General features: G+C 35.1%; 1 protein-coding gene across 1 annotated transcript; it reads left to right on the top strand.

The window, feature by feature from the left end:
- Positions 1 to 21,723: 21,723 nt before the first annotated feature.
- On the top strand, positions 21,724 to 23,830 carry LOC131646450 (uncharacterized). Its single transcript, XM_058916479.1, has 5 exons — positions 21,724 to 22,132; positions 22,209 to 22,297; positions 22,385 to 22,537; positions 22,644 to 22,799; positions 23,355 to 23,830. Exons 1-4 carry the CDS (start codon positions 22,027 to 22,029, stop codon positions 22,797 to 22,799), a joined length of 504 nt encoding a protein of 167 aa, XP_058772462.1. The 5' UTR covers positions 21,724 to 22,026; the 3' UTR covers positions 23,355 to 23,830.
- The last annotated feature ends 1,111 nt before the right edge of the window (positions 23,831 to 24,941 follow it).

Here is a 24,941-nt window from a genome sequence, read left to right as displayed (position 1 = left end):
ATACAGCGCAAATTCAGACAAGTCACAAAAGTGATCAGCATCAATCTGTAGGGGCAGTTATGATCTCCGCATCTGCACCTCAAAAAGATCAACAGCCAAAATATACGCATCGACCAGATGCACCAAGAAGAACTTTCACCAAAATCAACATGCCAATCTCTCAGGCATTGCAGCACTTGCTTAAAGCGGATCTGATCACATTAAGGGGTCCTCCGAAGAATGTCAATACTTCTTCTCTGAATTATCGCCCTGATGCAACATGTGCCTATCATTCAAACTGTCCAGGACATGACGCAGATCACTGCTGGGCCCTGAAAAATAAAATCCAAGACATGATAGATGCTGGAGAAATTGAGTTCGATCCTCCAGAAACTCCAAATGTCATCACAGCACCTATGCCAAAGCATGACAAAACTGTTAATGCTATCATAGACACAGTTTACATTTATGATGTGAACGAAGTATCAATTCCACTCCTCGAAGTCAAAAGAAAGTTCATCCAAGCTGGTTACTTTCCAGGTTGTGATCCCGACTGCTTTTATTGCTCACGCCAACCCAATGGTTGTGAAAATCTAAAGATGGGAATTCAAAAACACATGGATCGCCATATCATTATGTTTGAGAGGCTCCCTTCTATGGACATGTTGGGCAAAGTCTTTGCCAACGGGATAAGAATGGAAGACGTCTCAGTGATCTCCAGCTTACCATTCAAAATCTCTACCAAGGCTCCATTCAAACTTTCTGCTACACTCAAAGTGGCATCAGTAGTCATTGCTAGACCAACTCCATTTCCATACTCCTCAGACAAAGCTGTCCCATGGGGATATGACACTAATGTTTACATTCATGGAGTTAAGCAGGATCCCTCGACTAAAGAGGACGCAACACTAACTACTTCAGCTGTAAGTAACATTGCAGGCACTAGCAAGATCACGAGAAGTGGAAGAATCTTTTCACCAGAAATTTCTCCAAATATTGCTGCTAGTCCAATCCAGGTTCCAATTCCTATTCCAGATATCAACACTCGAGGCAAAGAGCCACTGATCGAACCAGTTCAAAATCCGGTAGAGATCACTGCTGAGGATCCATCAAAGCAAGAGATGGACGAAATATTGAAAATCATCTGCAAAAGTGATTACAATATTGTCGAACAACTGGGGCATACTGCTTCAAAAATCTCAATGTTATCTCTGCTAAAATATTCAGAAGCTCATGCTAAAGCTCTAATGAAGTTCCTTCAAGCTGCGCATGTGCCTCAAGAAATCCCAATCGACCAATTTGAGAATTGTGTCGCCAGTCTTACAGTGCCCAATGGTCTTGGTTTCTCTGATGTGGATCTAACTCCTGCTGGAAGAAATCACAACAAGGCCCTGCACATCTCTATCGAATGCAACGGCACCACTCTGTCTCATGTGCTAATAGACAATGGTTCCTCTCTAAACGTGTTACCAAAGGTAATACTGGAAAAACTTGACTTCAAAGGAGTTGTGCTACAACCAAGTGATGTGGTTGTAAGAGCCTTCGATGGGTCAACAAGAACGGTGTACGGAGAAGTTAAGCTCCCAATCAGAGTGGGCTCTCAAACTTTCGATGTTATCTTTTCCGTAATAGACGTTCTTCCAACATACTCCTGTTTACTAGGACGCCCTTGGATACATGGGGCAAACGCTGTAACTTCTACCCTGCATCAGAAGTTAAAATACCCAGTAAAAGGAAAGGTTGTCACAGTCTATGGCGAAGAAGAATATATGGTCAGTCACTTGAGCAACGACAAGTATGTTGAGATGGAGGGCGAATCCATCGAAACTCCGTATCAAGCTTTTGAGGTTGTATCTCCAGATATCTCTATCACCAAGCATATTCCTGCTACTCCAGCTACAACTATGGCTTCTCTCAAAGATGCCAAAGCCATGATTGAACAGGGTGATCGCACAGTATGGGGACAACTCCCTGATATACCCTACAAGTCCGACAAGCTAGGTCTGGGCTATAATGGTGAAAATCAAAAGAATGATCAAAATCCTCGCTCTGAAGGGTTAATATCACACTTCGCCAGCCAAGAAGTAAACGCCATTGATGATGAAGGGACATACTTGAACCACATCATTCAGCCATATCCAGACGAAATTCCACCCATTACCATGGGAATGTGGGATGCTGTGGGAGGACCAAATGACGGTTACAACTACCAGTATATCACACCTCAGAATTCTTACATTGCTCTGGAAGATCTTACTCCAACAGAAGAGGGTAATCAAAATGACGGAAGTATCACAAGTCCCGTCACTCAGCAATATCAAAATCCACCCAAAGAAGTATGGGACACGCTAGGAGAACCCAGCGGCAAATACGACTATATGGTGAAATATTCCGCTCCTCCGAGCTTTTCAACTCCCATCAAAGACATTGTCCCGACTGGATGGGACGAACAGTACGACGACAACTTCGCTCTTGAAGAAGCCAGGAAGATGCCAAACAACGAAGGTTATTTTCTGTCACAGTACACTCCTTATCAGGATGCACAAGTCTCTATTCAAAACATCATTCCTACTGCATGGGACGGCCTTATCGAGCATCTCGCTCAGCCAATAGAGGGACCTCCACCTGGATTCTCATATCCAACAAATCATCCAACTTATCCTGAAGAATTACCTACGCATTTTCCCACTAGCGGAATCAATGCTACGGAAGACGAAAAGAACAACTGCAACTGGAACAGCTGGGTGCTCCCTGCTAACAACGGTGGATTGAACAACTGGAAAGCAGAGGATGTGATCTCCTTTGATCAGGAGTAAATGCCATTTCCTGTTTTCTTTGTGTATATTGTGCAAAGATAAAAGTGGTTCCTGAACAATCGAACCATGAGCTTGAAAGCCGTGTGCCTTAGCACAACGGTCCTTCTACAAAAAGGGTTTGTCATATCATGATTATGTGCATTCAATAAAATCATGGGATGCTTGCATGTTCAAAATTTTGTGATCCTTTTTCTTTCTTTATTCGCTTTCAAATAGCTATGTTTTTCTCTTCATACACACTCACATATCTACCATGCAGATTCACATACACGCTGGATCCAGTCAATAACGACTCTGCTATTGCCCGTCATGACTTTGAAAATCCGATCTACCAAACTGAGGACGAAAGTGAGGAAGATTGTGAAGTGCCAAGAGAAATTGCAAGACTTCTAGAACAAGAAGAAAAAGCCATACAGCCTCATGAGGAGCCGATTGAGGTCATCAACTTGGGCAGTGACGAAGAAAAGAAAGAGGTCAGAATTGGGGCTGACTTAGAAAACAGTGTCAAGCAAAGACTGATTCAATTGTTGCAAGACTACGCCGAGATATTCGCCTGGTCTTATCAAGATATGCCTGGCCTTGACACGGACATTGTAGTTCATCGCCTGCCAATCAAAGAAGGAAGCACTCCGGTCAAACAGAGACTGCGAAGGAGTAAGCCTGATATGTCAAAAAAGATCAAAGACGAGGTTGAAAAACAATTCAATGCCGGATTCCTAAAAGTTGTAAGTTATCCTCCTTGGATAGCTAACATCGTGCCTGTACCCAAAAAAGACGGGAAAGTCAGAATGTGTGTAGACTACAGAGATCTGAACCGGGCAAGCCCTAAAGATGATTTCCCTTTACCGCACATCGATGTACTAGTTGACAATACCGCACAATGCAAGGTATTCTCCTTTATGGACGGATTCTCAGGGTACAATCAAATCAAGATGGCACCCGAAGACATGGAAAAAACAACCTTCACAACTCCCTGGGGAACCTTTTGTTACAAAGTAATGCCCTTTGGTCTAAAAAATGCTGGAGCTACCTACCAACGAGCAATGGTAACACTATTTCATGATATGATTCATCAGGAAATAGAGGTGTATGTCGATGACATGATCGCAAAATCCAACACCGAAGAAGAACATTTGAGTCATTTACACAAGCTGTTTGACAGACTCAAGAAATACAGATTGCGACTGAACCCGAACAAGTGTACCTTTGGAGTAAGATCCGGTAAACTCTTAGGTTTCATCGTCAGCAGTAAAGGTATTGAGGTTGATCCTGCCAAGGTCAAAGCCATTCAAGAAATGCCTATACCCCGTACCGAGAAACAAGTCAGAGGATTCTTGGGACGTCTAAACTACATAGCCAGATTCATTGCCCATATGACTCCTACTTGTGTGCCAATCTTCAAATTACTGAAGAAAGATCAAGTGGAAAGATGGAATGACAAATGCCAGTTAGCCTTTGATAAAATCAAAGAATACCTTCAAAAACCGCCAATCTTGTTACCTCCTGTGGAAGGCAGACCTCTGATAATGTACCTAACTGTGTTAGAAGATTCAATGGGGTGTGTACTCGGACAACATGACGATTCCGGTCGAAAGGAGCACGCAATCTACTATCTTAGCAAAAAGTTTACCGATTGTGAAACAAGATACTCACTACTCGAAAAAACTTGCTGTGCCTTAGCATGGGCGGCTCGCCGACTAAGACAGTATATGCTAAATCACACCACTTTCCTGATCTCCAAGATGGATCCAATCAAATACGTGTTCGAAAAACCTGCTCTCTCTGGAAGGATTGCAAGATGGCAAATGATCCTAACAGAATATGACATTCAATACACTTCGCAAAAAGCAATCAAAGGAAGTGTGGTAGCTGATCATTTAGCTCATCAAGCAGTAGATGATTATCAGGCATTGAACTTTGACTTCCCAGACGAAGACATTATGCTAGTCAATGACTACAAACAACCAGGATCCCGATGGACTATGGTTTTTGACGGAGCTTCTAATGCGCTCGGCAATGGCATCGGAGCTGTGATCATTTCCCCCACAGGAGGTCATACACCCTTCACCGCCAGATTGTGTTTCAATTGCACCAACAATATAGCCGAATACGAAGCATGCATTCTGGGTCTCAAAGCTGCAATTGATCTAAAAATCAAATTCCTTGAAGTCTACGGAGACTCGGCCTTGGTAATCTACCAAGTCAAAGGGGAATGGGACACAAAGCACCCAAATCTAATTCCATACAAAGAACATGTGTTGAGTTTGATTCCTTACTTCGAGGAGATCACTTTCGAACACATCCCACGCGAAGAAAATCAACTAGCTGATGCCTTAGCTACCATGTCATCCATGTTCAAAGTCAATTGGGACGACGAAGCTCCTATGATCACCATTTACAGGCAAGACGAACCAGCCTATTGCAATGAGATCGATACCAAACAAATGGAAGACAAATCATGGTTCCATGAAATACAAAGGTATCTCGAAACCCAGGAGTACCCTGAAGGGGCATCTATTAACGACAGAAAGTTTCTAAGGAGATTTGCCTCCAAATTCTTCCTAAGCAATGGAACTTTGTACAAGCGCAACCATGACTCGACTTTACTTCGTTGCGTAAACAAGAAGGAAGCAGAACAAATCATGGAAGACATACACAATGGTACCTTCGGTACTCATTCCAACGGACATACAATGGCTAAAAAGATCTTGAGAGCAGGTTACTACTGGTCTACCATGGAGACAGATTGCCATCATCATTCCAAATCTTGTCACAAATGCCAGATATATGCCGACAAAGTGCATGTACCTCCAGTTCCATTAAACGTTCTGACGGCTCCTTGGCCTTTCGCAATGTGGGGTATTGATATGATTGGAGAAATCAAACCTACTGCTTCCAACGGACATCGCTTTATCCTGGTCGCTATTGACTACTTCACAAAGTGGGTAGAGGCAGCTTCATATGCTTCTGTCACCAAGAATGTGGTAGCCAGGTTTATCAAGCACAATCTCATTTGTCGGTACGGCATCCCCGAAAGGATCATCACTGACAATGGCACGAATCTAAACAACAAAATGATTACTGAACTCTGCACGCAGTTCCAGATCAAACATCATAATTCTTCTCCATATCGACCAAAGATGAACGGCGCTGTCGAAGCCGCCAACAAAAACATCAAGAAAATCATACAAAAGATGACAGTAACCTACAAAGACCGGCATGAGATGTTACCTTTTGCTCTTCATGGTTATCGCACATCTGCGCGTACTTCAACAGGGGCAACTCCATTCTCGTTAGTCTACGGTATGGAAGCAGTTCTCCCAATCGAAATCCAGATTCCTTCCTTAAGGATCATGAAAGAAGCCGATCTAGACGAAGACGATTGGATTCAAACTCGATTCGACCAAATACACTTGATCGATGAGAAAAGACTTGCAGCTATCTGTCATGGCCAGCTATACCAAAAGCGCATGATCAAAGCATTCAACAAGAAAGTCAAAAGTCAAGCATACCAAACTGGTGGCTTGGTTATCAAACGCATCATCTTACCACAAGGTGATCCCAGAGGCAAATGGACCCCCACCTACGAGGGACCATTCATAATCAAGAAAATATTCTCCGGCGGTGCCATGTTGCTTACCACCATGGATGGCGAGGATTTCCTACACCCTGTGAATGCGGACATAGTCAAAAAGTACTTTGCTTAAATAAAAAATACAGCTCGCTAAGTTGAAAACCTGAAAGGGCAACTTAGGCAAAAATGAGCGTCTCGGTGGATTGAAAACCCGAAAGGGCGATCCAGGCAAAAATTAGAGACAAAACAAATACAATCCCGGTAGGCTGAAAACCTGAAAGGGCAGCCTAGGCAAAAATTAGGGAATAAAGCATACAACTATGTCCCGCTCAGCTGCCTACTCACCGACAAGGTTCAACACCTCAAAGACACCGATCAGTCCAATCACTTTCTTCCAACAAGTGAGGGATGAGATGCTCGAAGACAGATTGGCAATAGCAGAATTGAAACTTGACTGGATCGTTCTCACATAGCTATTTCTTTTCATAAATACTTTTCAAAACTTTCTGACAATTTCCTACTTCTAGGATTGTTGTCTCCCTATACTAATCCGCCTATCACGGCACCTTTTCAAAAATCAATGCAGCTTATAACTAACATTTTCATTTTTTCTGTTTTGAATACGCGAGCAGCCCAATGATATTTTGAATGAACATATGCATATGATTGATGTTTACCAGGAAAAACAGGAATAGCATTCCGGACATGTCCCAATTATTTGGACATTATCCTAAACCAGCATCAGAAGGAAGTTTCCCCAATGGAGACACATTCCTCAACAAATCCCTCAAAAAGATTTTTCTTTCGAAAGAAGTCTTATTCCCCAGCAGGGTTGTTCCAGATTACTGTCTTCAGAAGGTGTGATCTCCGCACCCAAACTTGGTCAGATAGTGCATCGGAGGATTATGCATCTTCCTCATTCCCACTCCAAAGGGCGTCACAGTCCGAACTCTCAAAACTACTGTTCATCCCCGAGCAGTAATCAAAGATCCTTCAATAGAACATCCTGGTTCTCAAAGAATTTCCCCAACCCAGGGTACTCAAGCGAGACAGAAGATCATCAACAACCACGATGCCTTCACTTCCAAATGGCTAGCAGGGATTTATTTTCCCAATCACAATGCCTTCATTTCTTGACGACTAAGCTGGGATTTATTTTCCCAATCAGGAGCTTGACACGCTCTAAGCTGCATAAACCATGCATCACATTCACACTCATATTCACATTCACAATCATGCATCATACGCATATTCATACACAACATAACTTGCATATTTCTCCTCTAGCTCGAGGATCTCATATCATACATGCATCATAGACATCGCATATTATTAACTTGATTTTTCAGGTAGACAGATGTCTTCAGCAAAGATGTTCTCACTCACATGCAGTGTTCATCCTGAATCTTATTCAGACAAGCAGTCCTTTCAGATACAATCAAACCAAAGATTCACTCTGAAGAACTCTCATTCTCAACTCATTTATCATCTAACATTGCTAGTCTAAGGCGATACCTCAGACGGTTCCAGAACGATCTAGCATTTCAGATCTAAGGCGATACCTCCGACGGTTCCAGAACGATCTAGCATTTCAGATCTAAGGCGAAACCTCAGACGGTTCCAGGACGATCTAACATTGCAGATCTAAAGTGATACCTCAAACGGTTCCACAATGATCAACTTTCAAATCCTTCATCAAGATATAATCAACAGATTCATTCTGATGAACAAACCATCAACACATTGTCCAGGTGGCATCCGAAAGCCCATCTCAGGTAATGTTTCAATCTGCCAACAACATTTCACAGACAACATTCAAATGTAACTTCCAACATCTCTGCTGATCAAGGTAAGTGCAAATTTTCAGGGCATCTATTTATTCAATCATCTTCTACCCTCAGATTTCAGACAATCTCTTCAGGTTTAAGAAGATTGAATAGGGGCAACTGTTATACCCCAAAATTTGCCCACTTCTTTTTTCAGGAAAGTTTCAATATGAAAATTAAGAGTCTCATATAAACATGGATTTTTTCAAAATATCCTGACATATGAAGAACTTGGTTTTCAGAATTTTTCTTACACAGTAACTTGGCTTACAGTGGAATTTATTCTTACGCAAACGCCAAATACTGTTCCTTACTTCACAAATACTATTTATTTATTTTACAGATAAATAGTACTAACACAGTTCATGCAGGGTTAAATCTTTTTGCAGACGCAAAAGCAGGAAACTCACACTGTACTGGTAACAATTGTTTTTGTTTTCCCACTAACTTTTGTGCTATATTCCATTATTTTCAAAATCTTTTCAAATCTATCCTTTCAAATTCAAATCTCAACTTTATTCTATCCATCTCTCTTTTCCCAACAATACCTTACACTTTCTTTCAAATCTCACTACCACTCAAATTTCCTTTTGTACGGAATCACATCATTCCCCAACGTCTCTATCATCTTTCCATTCTATAAATACCTCTCATTCTTCCCACAAATCTCACATCAAATTCTAAATCATCTTTCAAATTCCTACCTCATAATCCATCATTTCTTCTTCCCTAGCAAAAATGGCAAAATGGATAGAAACACTGCTTCTTACAGTCATCACCATTGCTACGGTGATCATGACTTTCTTCTGCCTGCACAGTCCTGAGGAGTGTGGACCTGCAATGGTTATGCTCCCAATCATCTACATGCTATTGTTCATAGCATGGGTCATCAATCGTCATTCTTAAAATTTGCCGTATTTCTTATTTCTTAAACGTACCGTTTATTCGTCGTACTTTTCAATATAGTATGTAATATTTATACTGTCAGTATTAAATGTTGTACTAGTTGTCATAATATTGCTTAATTACTAAGATAATATTTTGTGTATTTTCTGCCAGTCAAATATTTCTATTTCTGTGCATTAAATAATTTTCAGGTTATTATCGGTAATTTTGCCCGCATACCGTAAATATCAGTTATTTATTATGTTTCTGTTTTCTAACAAGTCATGTAAATAAATTTTCATGCTTCACACCAAACAAAAACAAAAATAACAACAAAAAAAAAAAAAAAGAAAATTAACTTTGACGGTTGATTTTTCACTTTAACTGCTGCTTCAGTACACGAACAGTCGGTTGACAGACAAACTGCAGACAGTACAATTCACAGTGATTTGTACAATCAATCAAATCAATCATTCACAATTCAAATTTCCAAGATTTTTGTGTTAGAAGTCTTCTGAATATCACATGATTAGCAGAAACTCAACACTGCACAAAAATCAGGTACGCTTAACTGCCTCCTATACAGACAGTCCCTAATCAGGGTTTTTTCTTGTTTTAACAGGAGCAACAAGTTTTGAGAGCTCAAATGGATTTCATATACATCCATACATCTCAAAGTACCATCATACAAATTTTCAAACTTCAATTCACTCAGACGCACCGTCAGCAGCTCAAACAGTCAACAGACGACCCGTTTGACCAAAAAAGTCAACTGACAGTCAAAAATGAAATTTTTTGTCAAAGTCCATATTTTGTCAAAGGATTCAACATTTGATCATTGGATGATCACAATTCATCAAGGAAAGATCAAAAATCAACAAAACCCTAAGATTCAAAATTAGGGTTTTTTGCCTGAAAAGTCAACTCAACTTTGACTGATCATAACTCTCTCATCCTTCATCCAAAAAATGTCAACCAAAGCTCATTTTGAAGGAAATTCAATTATCTTTCAAATGCAATTGATCCCATGGTCATAGCATTCACCATTTGAAAAATATGGCCAAAGACATTACAGGTCATTTTCAAAGTCAACAAAAAGACACTTTTTTCAAATGGACACACAAGGAGAACCAAAAATCATTTTGATATGAGACCAAAGACATTGGTTAGAGGACTCTTTGAGGTTTCCAAAAAGTGCAAGATCTCCTTCATATGACAAAAATTGAAGGATTTACACCTTGTTGAAGTTGGCTAAATTTTGGGAAAATGCATGAAATCAACATTGCTCAAAAATGTTTTTTTTCCAAATGAGTCCAAGTTTTTATGGTCCAAACATCTTTGCCATGTTACTATGGGCCTCCCACGACCAAGACAAAGCCCACATCTTTATTGGCCATTTTTTGCATAATTTTATCTTACTTTAAGATTAAAATTAAAAGGAAAATGCATGGATAATGGTTGCTTGGCCTCCAAGTATGACTCACTTCAAGGAATCTTCATTTTTTCTGCAAGAATTGAAGAGCAAGACAAGAGCATTGAATGGAGTCAAGCTTGGTCAACAATTCAAAGATTTTTAATATTTTAAAAATCAAACTTTCAACAAAGACAACAAAGCTTCTTAGCTTGAGTTCCAAGCAACTTTGGGCTATAAAAGAAGCATCATACTTCAGCAAAAGAGGACACACGAAATAGGGCAAGAGTATAGCAAGAAATATCACAAAAATTCTCAAAATTTGCATATACTTTGTAATTTTCAAATTCAAATTTCCAATCAATATCAATACCAATAAACACTTCTAATCATCTCCTCAAACATTATAGAGTAAGATTGAGCTCTAAATATAGACATATGAGAGTCGTATAAAGCACTTAAAGCTCTTCATGTACATATGAGTTTTATTTTCGTTTTTGTATATGCAACTAATTTCACTGCAAACTAACCACCCTAACATCCTTATGGGGACCTATATGTGTGATCTGGGCCTTAGCATGAGTGTTCCAACGTGAGGATCAGGCTCCACCATTAAGACGAGTCCATGAGTGTTTAAGCTTCATCTTCTTCGTATCCATAGCTAGGAGCTTCAAACCTTAAAACAAATGACATATTTGGATTCAGGACACTCTAATTAGTGGATCTGGGTCACTTGTTTCTATTGCTAACTCGTATTTTTTGCAGGTTCATAGGTTGTTAAAAAACTGGAATTTTAACGTCCAAATAGGGGAGGTTAAAAACCCCCGCTATTTGAAGCTGAAAACCTCACTTCTGGAGGTTGAAGACGACCACGCGTCCAAGCGTGGTTCGTCTGACTTTTCAGCGCGCCAAGGTGGCCCTTCCCTCAAATCTTATTCGCTGGTCAATCCAGCGTGGGCCCCTGCAAAGACTTTGAATCCCCTTGGATTCAGTGTACACCATCATACCATGCACCTACAAATCTGTGCCCTTGGATCAATCTCAAAGCCAATCCAACGCCTCACACATGCAAGCTCACCATGCTCCTTCATTAATTGCCACACCAGATCAGTATCCTTATATTTTTAATTTTATTTTCTATTTTTATTTTAGTTTCTTTGATAAATTAATTAAAAATAGTTAAAAACTTCCAAAAATTCCACAAAAAATATTTTAAACTTCTAAAATAATATATTATTTTATGAAACAAAAATATTTTATTTTTCTTCAAAATTTCAATATTTTTCATAATTAATTAGTATGTATTTGTATATTTGCTTATTAATTATTTTAATTAGTCAAAAAATCATAAAAAAAATTGTTCTTTGTGTTAAATATTGTTTATATATCATAAACTAATTTTGTACATATTTAGGATAATTTTCTCTTTAAGTTTTAATTATTTGTGTAATTATTTGCATAATTATGTTTTGATTAACTTAAAATATCCAAAAACAAATTTCAAAAATTCCAAAAAAATTAGTTTTGTTCTAAAATCAATTAACAAACATTTTGTACATATTTTTAAACTTATTTGCTAGGTTTAATCATATTTCCGTCTTTTCTTTATTTTTAATTAATTAATAATGCATTAATTATATTTAAAATAAATCACAAAAATACAAAAATATGCCTTTTATTTCTTGCAATTTAAAATTCCTAGATAAATGTATAGGATGTCAAATTCATGTAAATAGGCTAGTTTACATTTCCCGCACAATCGATGTAATAGCGTAGATTTACTTTCTGCACTTTACATTTCCGCATTTTAATTTCCAGCACCCATATAAACTGCGTGTATGTCAAAGATAAAACTGAACCGTCAGATCACTAACTTCAAAGATAAATATCTGAATTCAATCACAATCACATTTGCACCTCCTAGGGTAACCCCTTTTCACTCTTTTCAAAATCAAAGTTACATTTCTACTGTTTCGAGTACAAAATCGAACCTTTTGTCTATATCCGACGAATGGATAGATTTTTAAAGGGAACAAGGATAAAGACCTCCTAACTCAGGGTAGACCTCCTAGTTTGCTTGCTCAAAATCAAAACAAACAAAATTCTCATACACTGTTGTTTTTTAAAACGAATTTTCCAAAAGACAATATTTTGTATACATCCAAACACGGATCATTACAAAATTAACGATCTTTTCAAAACATCTTTCGAAAGATAAACAAGCATTTGTATATATCCGCACAAGGATCATTACAAATTCTATTTGCAAAGGTATTTCAAAAACACAGGTAAAGCATTCCGAATCAATTGAAAAGTAAAGCAAATGAGCTAAGCAAACTAAAGAGCCCATGGATAACCATGGATACAAAGGGTGCTAACACCTTCCCTTTGTATAACCTACCCCCTTACCCAAAATCTCTCAAAGGTCTTTTTTCTGTTTCTTTTATAAACCTTTCCTTCATTGGATAAAATAAAAGGTCGGTGGCGACTCTGTAAACTTTTTCAAAAGTGACGCGAAAGCGTCCGATCGACAAAAAAGAGTCAGTTCACGTATCCCACCCACGGAGGGGTATGGCCCGAAAGGACGGTCCACAGTATGCTTTGAAGTGTCACGACCGAGCTGCTATGGTCCTGAAGCTTTATTTTGAATCGCACTAATTCCACGCCTTTATTGAATGCTTGACTGTTAGTGTGAATGTTGATGTTGTATGAATTCATTCACGGCCTATTTTGACTGTGTTGCGCTACAAGAAATCTGATTGGAATTGTGTATATGATTTTGTAGGCTTTTGAGATGCATTTCATGGGATGGAAGTGTTTGACCAGGTATGGATGTGTTGGTATGAATGTGCAGGTATTTTGGAACGAAGTTGAAACATGGTTTGTGAATGTACATGGCTGCTTGCAGGTGTGGACATGGAGTTTTTTTTGAAAAAATTGTGAACAAAGCTTGAAGACTTACATAGAAACATGAAGGTTTTAGGGATAGACTCAAGATAAATTTATAATATGTACTCTGCACAGGATTTGTAATGTCAAAGATTTGTAATGGCAATGCTTTTTCCTTTTTTGATTGCGTAGGATTTTGGACTTTAAGAATTGCTTCAAGTGTAATGAACATTATGATGGATTGTAATGTATGGTTGTATGAAGTGACATCTGAATGCAAGTGTTGACTTTCTTTTGATTAAGTTATTTGAATCTTTCTTCTCCAATGACAACATTTTCAAATATTTCAATTGGCTAACTTGAGTCAAATGATACATTTGTGGTGGCAAATCCCCTTCAGTTTACAAACTTGTAATGAACCTAACCAAGAACCCCAAAATGCCTTAAGGTAGACTATGGTCAAAAGTCAATCTTCCATGGTTGACTTTGACCACAAGTCAAAGTTTTGACATATATTCCTCAAACTTGAAAATGATTCACGATGCTCCAAGATCCAATTTTTCAAACTTGTACTTTAATATTCTAACTGACATGAAGCCAATAACTTGCCACAGAAGTAAGACCTTTGATTAACAGCACCATGAATGTCATTTGATGACGAAACGCATATGAGTCCAACAACCTTGATGGGAGTAATTCATGAAATTGACTAGTCCGCAAAAAGCTTCAGGGCATAAACTTTAATCCAAAGAAATCTTGATCCAATAGAATTTGACTGGTCAGCAAAAAGCTTCAGGGCATAAACTTTAATCCAAAGAAAACTTGATCCAATAGAATTGGGGAAATAAACCCTAGATCGAGAAACCCTTGTAGATAGAAACTATCTGATCAAATGCCTTCCAAAAGACCTGATCCAATCACCATCTTGATCAAGTACAAGACACCATCTCTGAGGAAATAAATAACCTTGCCAAGACCTAAGTGAAACCTAAGTTTGCTCTAAGATCCTTGATCTCGTACTTTTTAGATATTTTATGTAATGAACTAGTAAGAGACCCGTGCTTCCGCACGGGTAATTTAATTATGATATTATGTAAATAACTAAAAAAATCCGTAGTAATTTAGAATTTTCAAATAATAATTATGAAATAAAAAATAACAACAAATTATTTGTTAATGTGATAACACATGAATGAGTTTTAATGTCATAACACTGAAATAGTATCAAATACAAATGTAAAATTTTAGATATAAATGTAAAATTTGAAATGATATACTTTTTTGAAATGGAAGAAAAAATATAATTGTGAGATGGAGAAAAAATTAATATTTAAAAATAAAGATTTTGATATGGTATGAAAATTAAAAATACACTATACTATCATGCAATTGATATGGTATAAAATTATTTAAATACAAATAAATTTGAAATGAATGACTTAATTATTAAATAATTATACAAAGAAAAAAATTGACTCATGAGACAGAAAGGGAATAAAACGAATTTTAACATTTGAAAAACTAAATAAAATATGTATTTTGTTGATAGTAACGCCTAAAATACAACCTAATAACATGTAAATTTATTTAATATTGTATAAAATATATGGTAAATTCTTAGGTACCCATGATAAGAAATTGGATACCGGTACCTTGAGTGCAAATTGATTTAGAATTTAACTTTATTTTAAATAAAATAATTGTAAAAAGTGACGTGTCATGAATAATACAATTTGATTGGACGAGGATACCTGTACCTAGCTTAACTCAAGAGTACAGGAGTGTTCAAAAAAATATATTTAGAAACATGTAATTATAACATGAATATTTTAATTATAAATGAATAATAATCATAAAAATTCATAATGGCAATTAATCAAGTGTTTAAAACAAATCATAATTCCAGTAGGATGAGAGAGAGAGAGAGGGGAGAGTTATATTTACTCCAGGAGTAAGTTATTATAACTTACTCCAAATCTAGATCATTGATTATTTTCAATCTAGTGGTTAAAAATAATAAGTAATTAAATGTGGAGAGAGAAAACTATTACTTATTATTTTTAACCATTAGATTGAGAAGAATCAATGGTCTAAATTTGGAGTAAGTTATAATAATTTACTCCTGGAGTAAATATAACCCTCCTCATATATATATATATATATATATATATATATATATATATATATATATATATATATATATATATATATATATATATATATATATATATATATATATATATATATATATATATATATGGACGAATCAAGTGAGAACACTTGGTTATTATGAGAAATGAGACCAATGAATCACGACCATTAAATTTTGATTTGTTGATTTTAATGAACTGGATTGATTTCTCTTTCTATATTGGAGCATTTGGTATCATTGTTAAATTGAATTTCAAATTAACTTAGAAATATATCAAATTAAATAGAATCATTACTTTTAATGTTTATTAACTAAAATTAAAATATATAATGATATATAATTCATATTTGCAATTGGACTTTCTCAAAATTTTCATATTTTCATTATGATTATTAAAACGCCTTTGAAATATTAAGTGCGAAAGAAATCTAGACTGAGTTTATAGAAGTGGAAGTAAAGACAAATACAACAATTATTATATAACACAATATCATAATTAAGTATGTTTGATGTAGTATAGTTTGAATGATATGAATAATATGCGTAAATGTCACTCTGAACAATTTTATTAAAGATTAAGTAAATTAATTATATATTAAAAAAATTAATTACACAAATGTAAAGTTTTAAATATAAATACAAAATTTGAAACCGTGTTGAATAATCATATAAATGCAAAATTTATTAATGATTATTTTAGAAAAATTTGAAACCGTGATGAATAATCATATAAATGTAAAATTTATTGATGATTATTTATAAAATGAACAATATTCATATAGATTTAGTTATATTAAATAATCATACAATAATAAAGAAGAAAAAAAATTTCTCAAGGAGAAAAAATAATTTTAAAAAATAAAGATTATACTTTAAAAAATTGTTAATTTAAATAAAACAGATTATTCTAATAGTGACTCGATAAAAAGTTAATTATCTATACAAATTTAAAATATAAATGCCAATAATGATTTTAATAAAGTTAAGTTACTCAAAGATGTAAAAGTATCTACTATAAGGGAGATGTATATTTTAAAATAAATAGTAAATTGCCAATGGAAAAGAAAATAATTAAAATTTAATTTTGATGATAATGTAACGATTTTAATGACAATTTTAATGTCAAAATGTAACGTAATTATGGGGCATATTTATGGGGCTGAAGCTGATTATGCAGCAGGGCTTTTCTAAGGTGGAGGTGAATTCGGACTCTCGGGTGGCCGTGGAGATTCTATCTAATGCGAAGAAGAATATGGAAGGTGTTTCGAAAATGGAGCGGCAGATTATTCAAATGATGATAGCTATTGGAGAGGTGGAAATCACCTTTGCTTATAGGGAGACAAATGCTTGTGCTCATTCTCTAGCTTGCCATGGGAGAGTGATGTAGCAAGATCTTTTTACCTTTAATGAAGCGCCTGACTTCTTGTTGAAAGAGTTGAAGTTGGACATGGATGGTGTTCTTGTGTCTAGTTTTTCTGTTGGTTAGCTGTTTGTTCTCTTGGGCTTATGCCCTCCCTTTTACCAAAAAAAAGAAAGGGAGATGTATATTTTAAAATAAATAGTAAATTGCCAATGGAAAAGAAAATAATTAAAATTTAATTTTGATGATAATGTAACGATTTTAATGACAATTTTAATGTCAAAATGTAACGTAATTCACTCTAACAATTATTCTATATTAATCATTCTACTATTGATGTTAATAGTTTTTCTCCACTAAAGTCTATTAAACTTGTAAATTGGGAAAATTCCAACTCAATAAAGTTAGTTTAGGATTGCAGACTAAATAGATGGGCCAGCAACGACTTCTATAACCTTTCCTCAATAGGTGAGGCTTGTTAAATAGATTAAATGATGGCATAATGTCCTATAATAGACTGAGTATAATTTACTCTTCATACCTTTAATTAACAGGTAGTCAGCATAAATTAAAAAGATAAACATCACAACAACAAAAAATTACAAAATAATCCAGACAGAAACATAGTAAACAATTTAATAAATTGTTCAATAGCTGTAAAGGGCGACATGATGCTTTAAAAACTCTGCTATGATAGATCCATCACATTGTGGAGCTATTGTAGTCTACAAACACAAGTTCATGTACTAAGAGTCTAACTTAGTCTACAAACACAAGCAGGCACAATATGAGAATAACCAATCTGTTGATTCTGGAGATAATCAGCTATATAATCAATCACTTGTAGAAACATAGCATTTGGTACAATTCTTAAATATCATTCTCTTATAAAAAAACATTATTCTAGAATTGAAAAATGAAAAATTAAATTAACTCTATCTAAAGACTCACATGTTAGTAATCAACTATCAGCAAATATATTCAAAACAATCATCATCTATGCAAACTAATGAAAAAAAACAAAATCCTCAGCATTGAAATAACTAATTCATACAAACTCAATATGTTAGTCCTCTGCAGGATAAAACTCCTCTGTAGGATGCAATTGTGAGTGACTTCATATTTTGCAATCCAATAGCATTTCCCATACCCATAAACCTCTCTCTCACTAATATTGGGGAGGATATTAAGGACATCGCGTATAAGCTGAGTTGAGTAGTCCAACCATAAGGCATTACAACTCAACCTGCAACATCTAAATACATTGACAGATGTTCAGCATTTCAGGAACAATTAAGTATACCAACGTCAAATATCTTAACATAAGTCTTGGCATCAACGGTCAACATGTCGATATAATCATTTCCTTTAATTTGCTTCAAAACATCATCCTTATCAAACACAATCTAAAAAGTTCAAAATCAAAGGAAAAGTTCAGTTATGAGAAAATAAATAGATTTCTTGTCAAAGAAAATTTTCACAACGAGTGACTCACAATATGAGAAAATAAATAGATTTCTTGACTACAGTTGCAGGCGTTTCTCCATCTAAAGCACCGTGCTCCATAAGTTTATAATAATACAATTAGATCCAAAAGACATACGTTTCAATTATAGTGAGCAAATCTGAACTGTCGGCAGAGTATTCAAACCAAAATTTATTCAAAGTCAGTATATTCATTATTGAGTATTATGTGTTGAGAATGAAAAAGCAACAACTATAAACCAAAATACCTAAAATAGTTGAAAATGTTGTCACAAACATGACAGAAATAAACAGAAAGCTTGGAACTTTTATGGTTATATAGAAATTCAAGAAGTAATAAACATAAATTCAGGAAGCTTGATGCTTTTGAGAATCATAACTGAAAATTAGGAAGTGATAAGAGAAACTTGGGCCTTCGTACCTGGTAGGTCTCTGGATATAATTTTTATTCATTGTTAGTACAATATTTTGGTAGACTTGATGCATCACAAGGAAGAGGTTTAGATGTAAAGAATTGTAAAAAAAAATGAAGAAAACTTCAAAATACATAATCAAGAGTATTATTGATTTTAACGCCGGGAAACATATACCACAAAAATTGAAATGTAAATATATTACTTAATAAAGTCCAGCCTAAACTTGAAAGATCTAACTATCATCATTGCTATAATGATTACACAAACAAAAGTAAATAAAACCAAAACTATGAAGCAAACCAATAAGTTAAATAAGTAGTGTAAGTTATGAAAAATATAGACAACTATCAACAACAACACGAATACCTTGATATCTTGTACAATCATTACAAATGTATTACAATCATGACAACCTGGAAACAAACATTAGCTATATATTAAAATCCTACACATCAATAAATCAAGAGAAAACTTCAAAGATGGGAAAGTGAGTTTTAACCTCTAGGATAAAAAAATCTTCATCTCTAAGCCACAAATGTCACTGAACTGATTGGAGTTCCTGAAAATACATATTAATGGTGATGAACATAACAGAAAACCACAAATGCAAAATAAATATGATAAAAACATAAAAGAAAAAACACTAAAAAATCACCATGAAAAAAGCACCAAAGTCACAAACAATGGTCACCACATGTAAATTCTTCAAAAAGATTTATTGTTTACTTGCTTCTTTCTTCTGAAAACAAAAACCCTAAAAAAAACACCAGAAATGAGAAGAAGCAAACGAAAAATTAAATCATAACACCATAGGTCTAAAAATACGAAGGAGTGAAAACGAAAAAACAAAAATGAAATCAAAACTCTGAATAAAATGAGAAGGAGTGAAAAAAATTGAAATAAAGAAGAGTTTCTAAAATACCATAGAATGTAGACGAAGATTGAAGGGAAAAGATTGGATTGGCTAGGGTTTGAAGGGAAAACAGAAAGGAGAAAAGAGAAAACAGTGAGAGAGAAGGGAAAGGTTACTGGAAGAGAGAGATATGAAAAATGGAAAAATACAACCATAGACCTTAATAAGTGTGATTTGAATTTGAAATTTTATTTACTCCCACCAATGGAAATCGAACACTTGGCAATTGATTTGAGACTTCCCTACTACAAAAGTTGTGGCTTTATTATGATATTACAAATAAATCCTTTTTAATATGACAAAATGAATTAGGGTGCTTTGTCATGATAATGTAAAGGGTTAGTTTGAATACAATGCTAATAAAAATAAGGGTTAATTTGGTAGTTACGGAAATAACTTTTTCTGTGAGTAAAAAAAATTGTTGAAAGAACAATATAGGTATTTTGGTCAATTGATTAGTAATTGGTAGATAGTAGATGAATGCAATGATGTGTTAGATGACCTAATGGAGAGATGCATATGAATGAAAAGCTTAAGCCAGTCAAAAATAAATTAGGAGGACAAATTTTAAGGTGCAACAAGAGACACTTGGAACGAGGAGCGTGGGGCAAGACGATACCTTTTAGAGTACAACATATGATTCTCGCCCCCTCTTTGAGACTACAAAGCTCTCACCTTCGCCATATCCTTTACAAATGTAACACTCCATATATTAATCTTCTACATAATTAAATTAAATTTAATCATTTATTTTATTATCATGTAGAGTTCTATGCATTTCCAGTATCACTTTAAGAAGATATTCTCTTAAATAAATGATTAATTAAGACAAGTAGATTAAAATAAAATTAAGAGGGAAGTCTCATTTTAGTCCCACACAAAAAAGGAATAGTCCAAATTATTAAATCCCTTACAAAATTAAACAGTGTCATGTTAGTCCCTCTACTAACATTTTTTAAATTCGGTTTTTTTCTTACTTTTGAACCATGACTGGACTGCTAATAAAGACTCATTTTAGTCCCTCACAAAAAAGGAATAGTCCAAATTAGTCCATAAGAAAAAAAGGTCTATATTTAATCCCTTACAAAATTTAATCAAGCTATGTTAGTCCCTCTTTTATAATTTTTTTCAAATCAATTTTTTTAAATTGTGACTGGACTCCTATTTTACGACTGTTGAATTGAAATTATTTATGAAGGGATTGTAGATAAATCATCGCGATACCACGACGTTCTTTTCTTTGTTTGGTTTATTATCAGGCTTATGGATGAGTGACTATGGTTTTTGTTGTTATGTATTCTTGTGTATTAGGTGTCGTTATTGTTTTAGTTGTTAATGATTTTTAGGAAGGTTTAGTTTTGTAACTAAGGTGATTTAGGATAATTTCTTGCTTTTGTAAATATTATTTGTGGCGAAAATAATACACATGTTTATGGATAAAATTTTAATGTTTCACATCTAGGGAACCAACTTTTGGTGGAAACATAGACTCTGAAGACTATGTGCAAAGGAACTAAACCTCTGATCCGTACTCAATTTCTGAAAGCATGTCTATCTTGTCAAGTCCAGTCATAGTTTAAAAATACGAAAAAAAATCGTTTGAAAAAAATATTAAAAAATGTGGCTCAGTTAAATTTTGTAAGGGATTAAATAGAGACTTTTTTCTCAGGGACTAATTTGGACTTTCTCTTTTTTATGAGGGACTAAAATGAGTCTTCACTAGTAGTCCTTCAAAAGTAAAAAAAAAATCGGTATAAAAAAATATTAATAGAGAGAATAATATACCTCGGTTAAATTTTATAAGGAATTTAATAGAGATTTTTTTTTCTTTTATGGGATTGGATTCGGAGACTTTACTATGCATCTGACTTTGTGACTTTAGCCAAAATGAAAGAAAAATGAATGATTAAAATAAAATATATCTTGAAAGAGAAAAGTTGGTTTAGAGGAATAGAGGAAAAGTCACAAAGTTACCTTATTCTTAAAGTCACTCAATCCCTTTCGATTTTATGAGAGACTAAAATGAAGCTTCACTCTAAAATTAAAAAAAATTAAAGAACAATCTGACCGGATAAAGGGGGAGGAGTCGATTGTGGGCGGCCAGAAGCAGCGAGAAATTCATTCATGTTTTACATTTTCATTCCTTTCTTCAGATTTTCCTTCCCTTCTCCTGGTGCGAGGATGCAATTCCAGCGCAATTTCCTACCGTAACCCTCCGTCCCGCACCGCGATTTCTCTCTAAAGCAAACAAATTGTTATTCCTAACTTCAATTTCATTCTCACTCTTCACAGCTGACACAGCGCTTGAGGGTCTTACATTATGATTCAAGTAGCGAATCCGTTCGAATTACTTCAATTTAAGACTTCTTCTTTCTTCGGAAACATCACAAAACCCTTAATTTCCTTCCAACAAGCACAAACTAGAAGTAAGTTTTACATAACTCAAATCTACCCAATATGAATTTTGAAATTGCTTATAGTAAGATTCAAATTTCATTGCAGGTTTTATTAGGAAACCGTTAGTTATCAAAGCTAGGGCAAATGCTAGAAAAGAAAGTGCCAAAATTCGAAACAGAAAAATGCAGAAAAAGGTACCACAAATACAATTTAACTGTGATTTTTTCCCTCTATTTGTTATTAATATTATTATTTTTGTCCTGCATTTTTTATTTTTTCAGTTTAATGGAACAGCAACACATCCAAGGCTTTCGGTATTTTGCTCCGATAAGCAATTGTATGCAATGCTGGTAGATGATCAAAATAAGAAGTGTTTGTTCTACGGAAGTACGCTGCAGAAATCGTTCCGAGAAAATCCTCCTTGTAGTACTGCTGTAAGTAGAGTCCACCTCATTTTAGATTCTGTACTCGGAAGGGGAAACAACTTTCGTTACATTGCACTTCGGATTTTTCTTATGTGTTGGTGAAATATTGTTTTAGGAAGCTGCTCAACGAGTTGGGGAGGCTCTTGTGAAAGTCTGTGTTGATCTCGACATAAATGAAATATCATCGTACGATCGCAATGGGTTCGGTCACGGAGAAAGGCTAAATGCCTTTGAGATTGCCATTTCGAATTATGGATTCTTGTCTAGATAGGTATGTAACTGATAGTTCTGCTATCTTGACAAACACATCTGAAACTTTCTGCTTTAGAAGTCGATTGGATATTGCTTTATCGTACAATCTTGGTTTTGATAGATGGTTAAAATATGAACTTTGAAATTATCCAGGCTTCAAATGTTATGAACTTTATGAGTTGGAAAATGGGGTGATTTTTGTTGTAATTTTGTTGAACTCATTTGACTTAGTCATATTACTAACTTAATGATGGCATTATTACATGTTGAAATATGTCTTAATGGTGTTAAATTCTGAATCATATGACACTATTGCGCATTTTATGCAAAAATAACTTGCTTCAGTTTAAGTTTTTTCTACTTAGTGCATTTAGATATCATGACAAATGGGATAAAATAGAAGGATATTTAGTATGTAATTTCCCCTTGTTTTTCTTGGCTAGTTACTTACTAGGTGTGAGAAACTCTAAGTATAAAGACATGATATTTTAAGTTCCCTAATTTTGATGAGTCAAAACAATTATTAAATTTGTGAATTGTGTGAGTGCATCTAATTAGTTGGTTGATTGAGCAGGACAAACCAACAATTGAAGAATCTTATAACTAAAGTTTGTAAGTAGGTCGAGCAAAGTTTGTTGTAAATTGCAACCATTTGATGAAAAGTTTGGAGTACAGGTGAAGTGCTGCGCATGAAGAAATGTCTGGTGTCACCTAATTGATGATGCAAAGCCATATGTTGACTCAAGGTATAAGACTGACACGAAACTAGCTCCATGCACAGTGCAATGAATGAATACAAGATCCAATGGATATTATACCATGATTCAAGAAACCATCCGGGAAACTAGCACCATGCACAGTCTGTATAACAAAAGGGAAGTTTTAAGAGAATTTACATGAAGAAATTTTTACTTGAAGCGTGTGAAACAAAATCATATGAATACTATTTGATGACTAGAAAATTGAAGCACCAGTGCTATTCCTAAAATTGTATTATTTACAATATTTTTCCTCATGCTATAAATAAATATCATCATTTCCAAAATACAAGTAACTTGTTGAAATCGCTTAGTTGACAAGCTTGTAGTTCCTATATTTCATTTGATTGAACTAGTGCAAAAACATCATGGAAGTTTTGTTGTTGATAACTATATGTCTTGGATCAATTATTGACTTTCAGTCCTTTGTTATTGACTTTCTTAGTGAACATATTAATGCATTGTTATCTTAGGGCATACCTTGTGGCAAACTGACTTCATAATGGAAGAGTTATGATAGAAAAGCAAATGAGAAGTTATAAACATGCAAACACTAGTTCTGTGTAAGCAAAAGATTATATGGAATGCAGATTTAATACTTGCATTGCATGCTACAATTTGAATAACATCAGAAATAATACTTAAAGGCACGACTGAGTAAGTGAGTAAAAATTACTAAACTTTTGCAGAACTGGCATAGAAAATTGATAAAAATTTGAGGTTCCTTTCTACAATGACATGTTTCCTGCAAAACATGGAACATGGGAGGACCAAGAACAATTATAGATTTAGGTTCAGGTGTTGAACTAGGACTGTGACTCGACATAGGTAACAACTTCGGTTCAGGAGTGAGAACGAAGATAGGTGCTCTAGGGAGGCTAGGTCATTTATATTCTCCCCCTAAGACTGAGAATGAGTGAGTTGTGACACATTTTTATGAAATGTGACATCTCTTGAGACAAAAACTTCTGACTAGGAGGATGATAACATTTGTATCCTCTTTTGTTAGGTGCATAACCCAAAAAGATACATTTGACGACACAAAAATCCAACTTGTTACAACATTGTTTATGAACATGAACAACGAAATTCAAGATTTTGTAATATGGAAACAAAGGGAAAATGTGAGAACATAAATTGAATAATACTAACCTTACCAAAGACTCAAGATGGGACACGATCAATCAACAACATCAATAAGAATTGTCTCTCCCCAATAAGAGTTGAGAACAAATGTTTAAAATAGGAGATTGAGCAAACTAACGTTTAGATCACCGCAAACAAGTGTTGGGACAGTGGTGCATGTGTCACACAGGCGGGTGGCAGAGACACAGTTAGGGCTCGCGCACCGAGATGAATGTGGCGCGTGCAGTGGACTTTGGTGATGGTGTTTTGGTTTTGGC

This window comes from Vicia villosa, linkage group LG2 (genome assembly GCF_029867415.1).
Source record: "Vicia villosa cultivar HV-30 ecotype Madison, WI linkage group LG2, Vvil1.0, whole genome shotgun sequence".
Taxonomy (NCBI): domain Eukaryota; kingdom Viridiplantae; phylum Streptophyta; class Magnoliopsida; order Fabales; family Fabaceae; genus Vicia; species Vicia villosa.
This window is presented reverse-complemented; position numbering and strand designations above follow the sequence as displayed.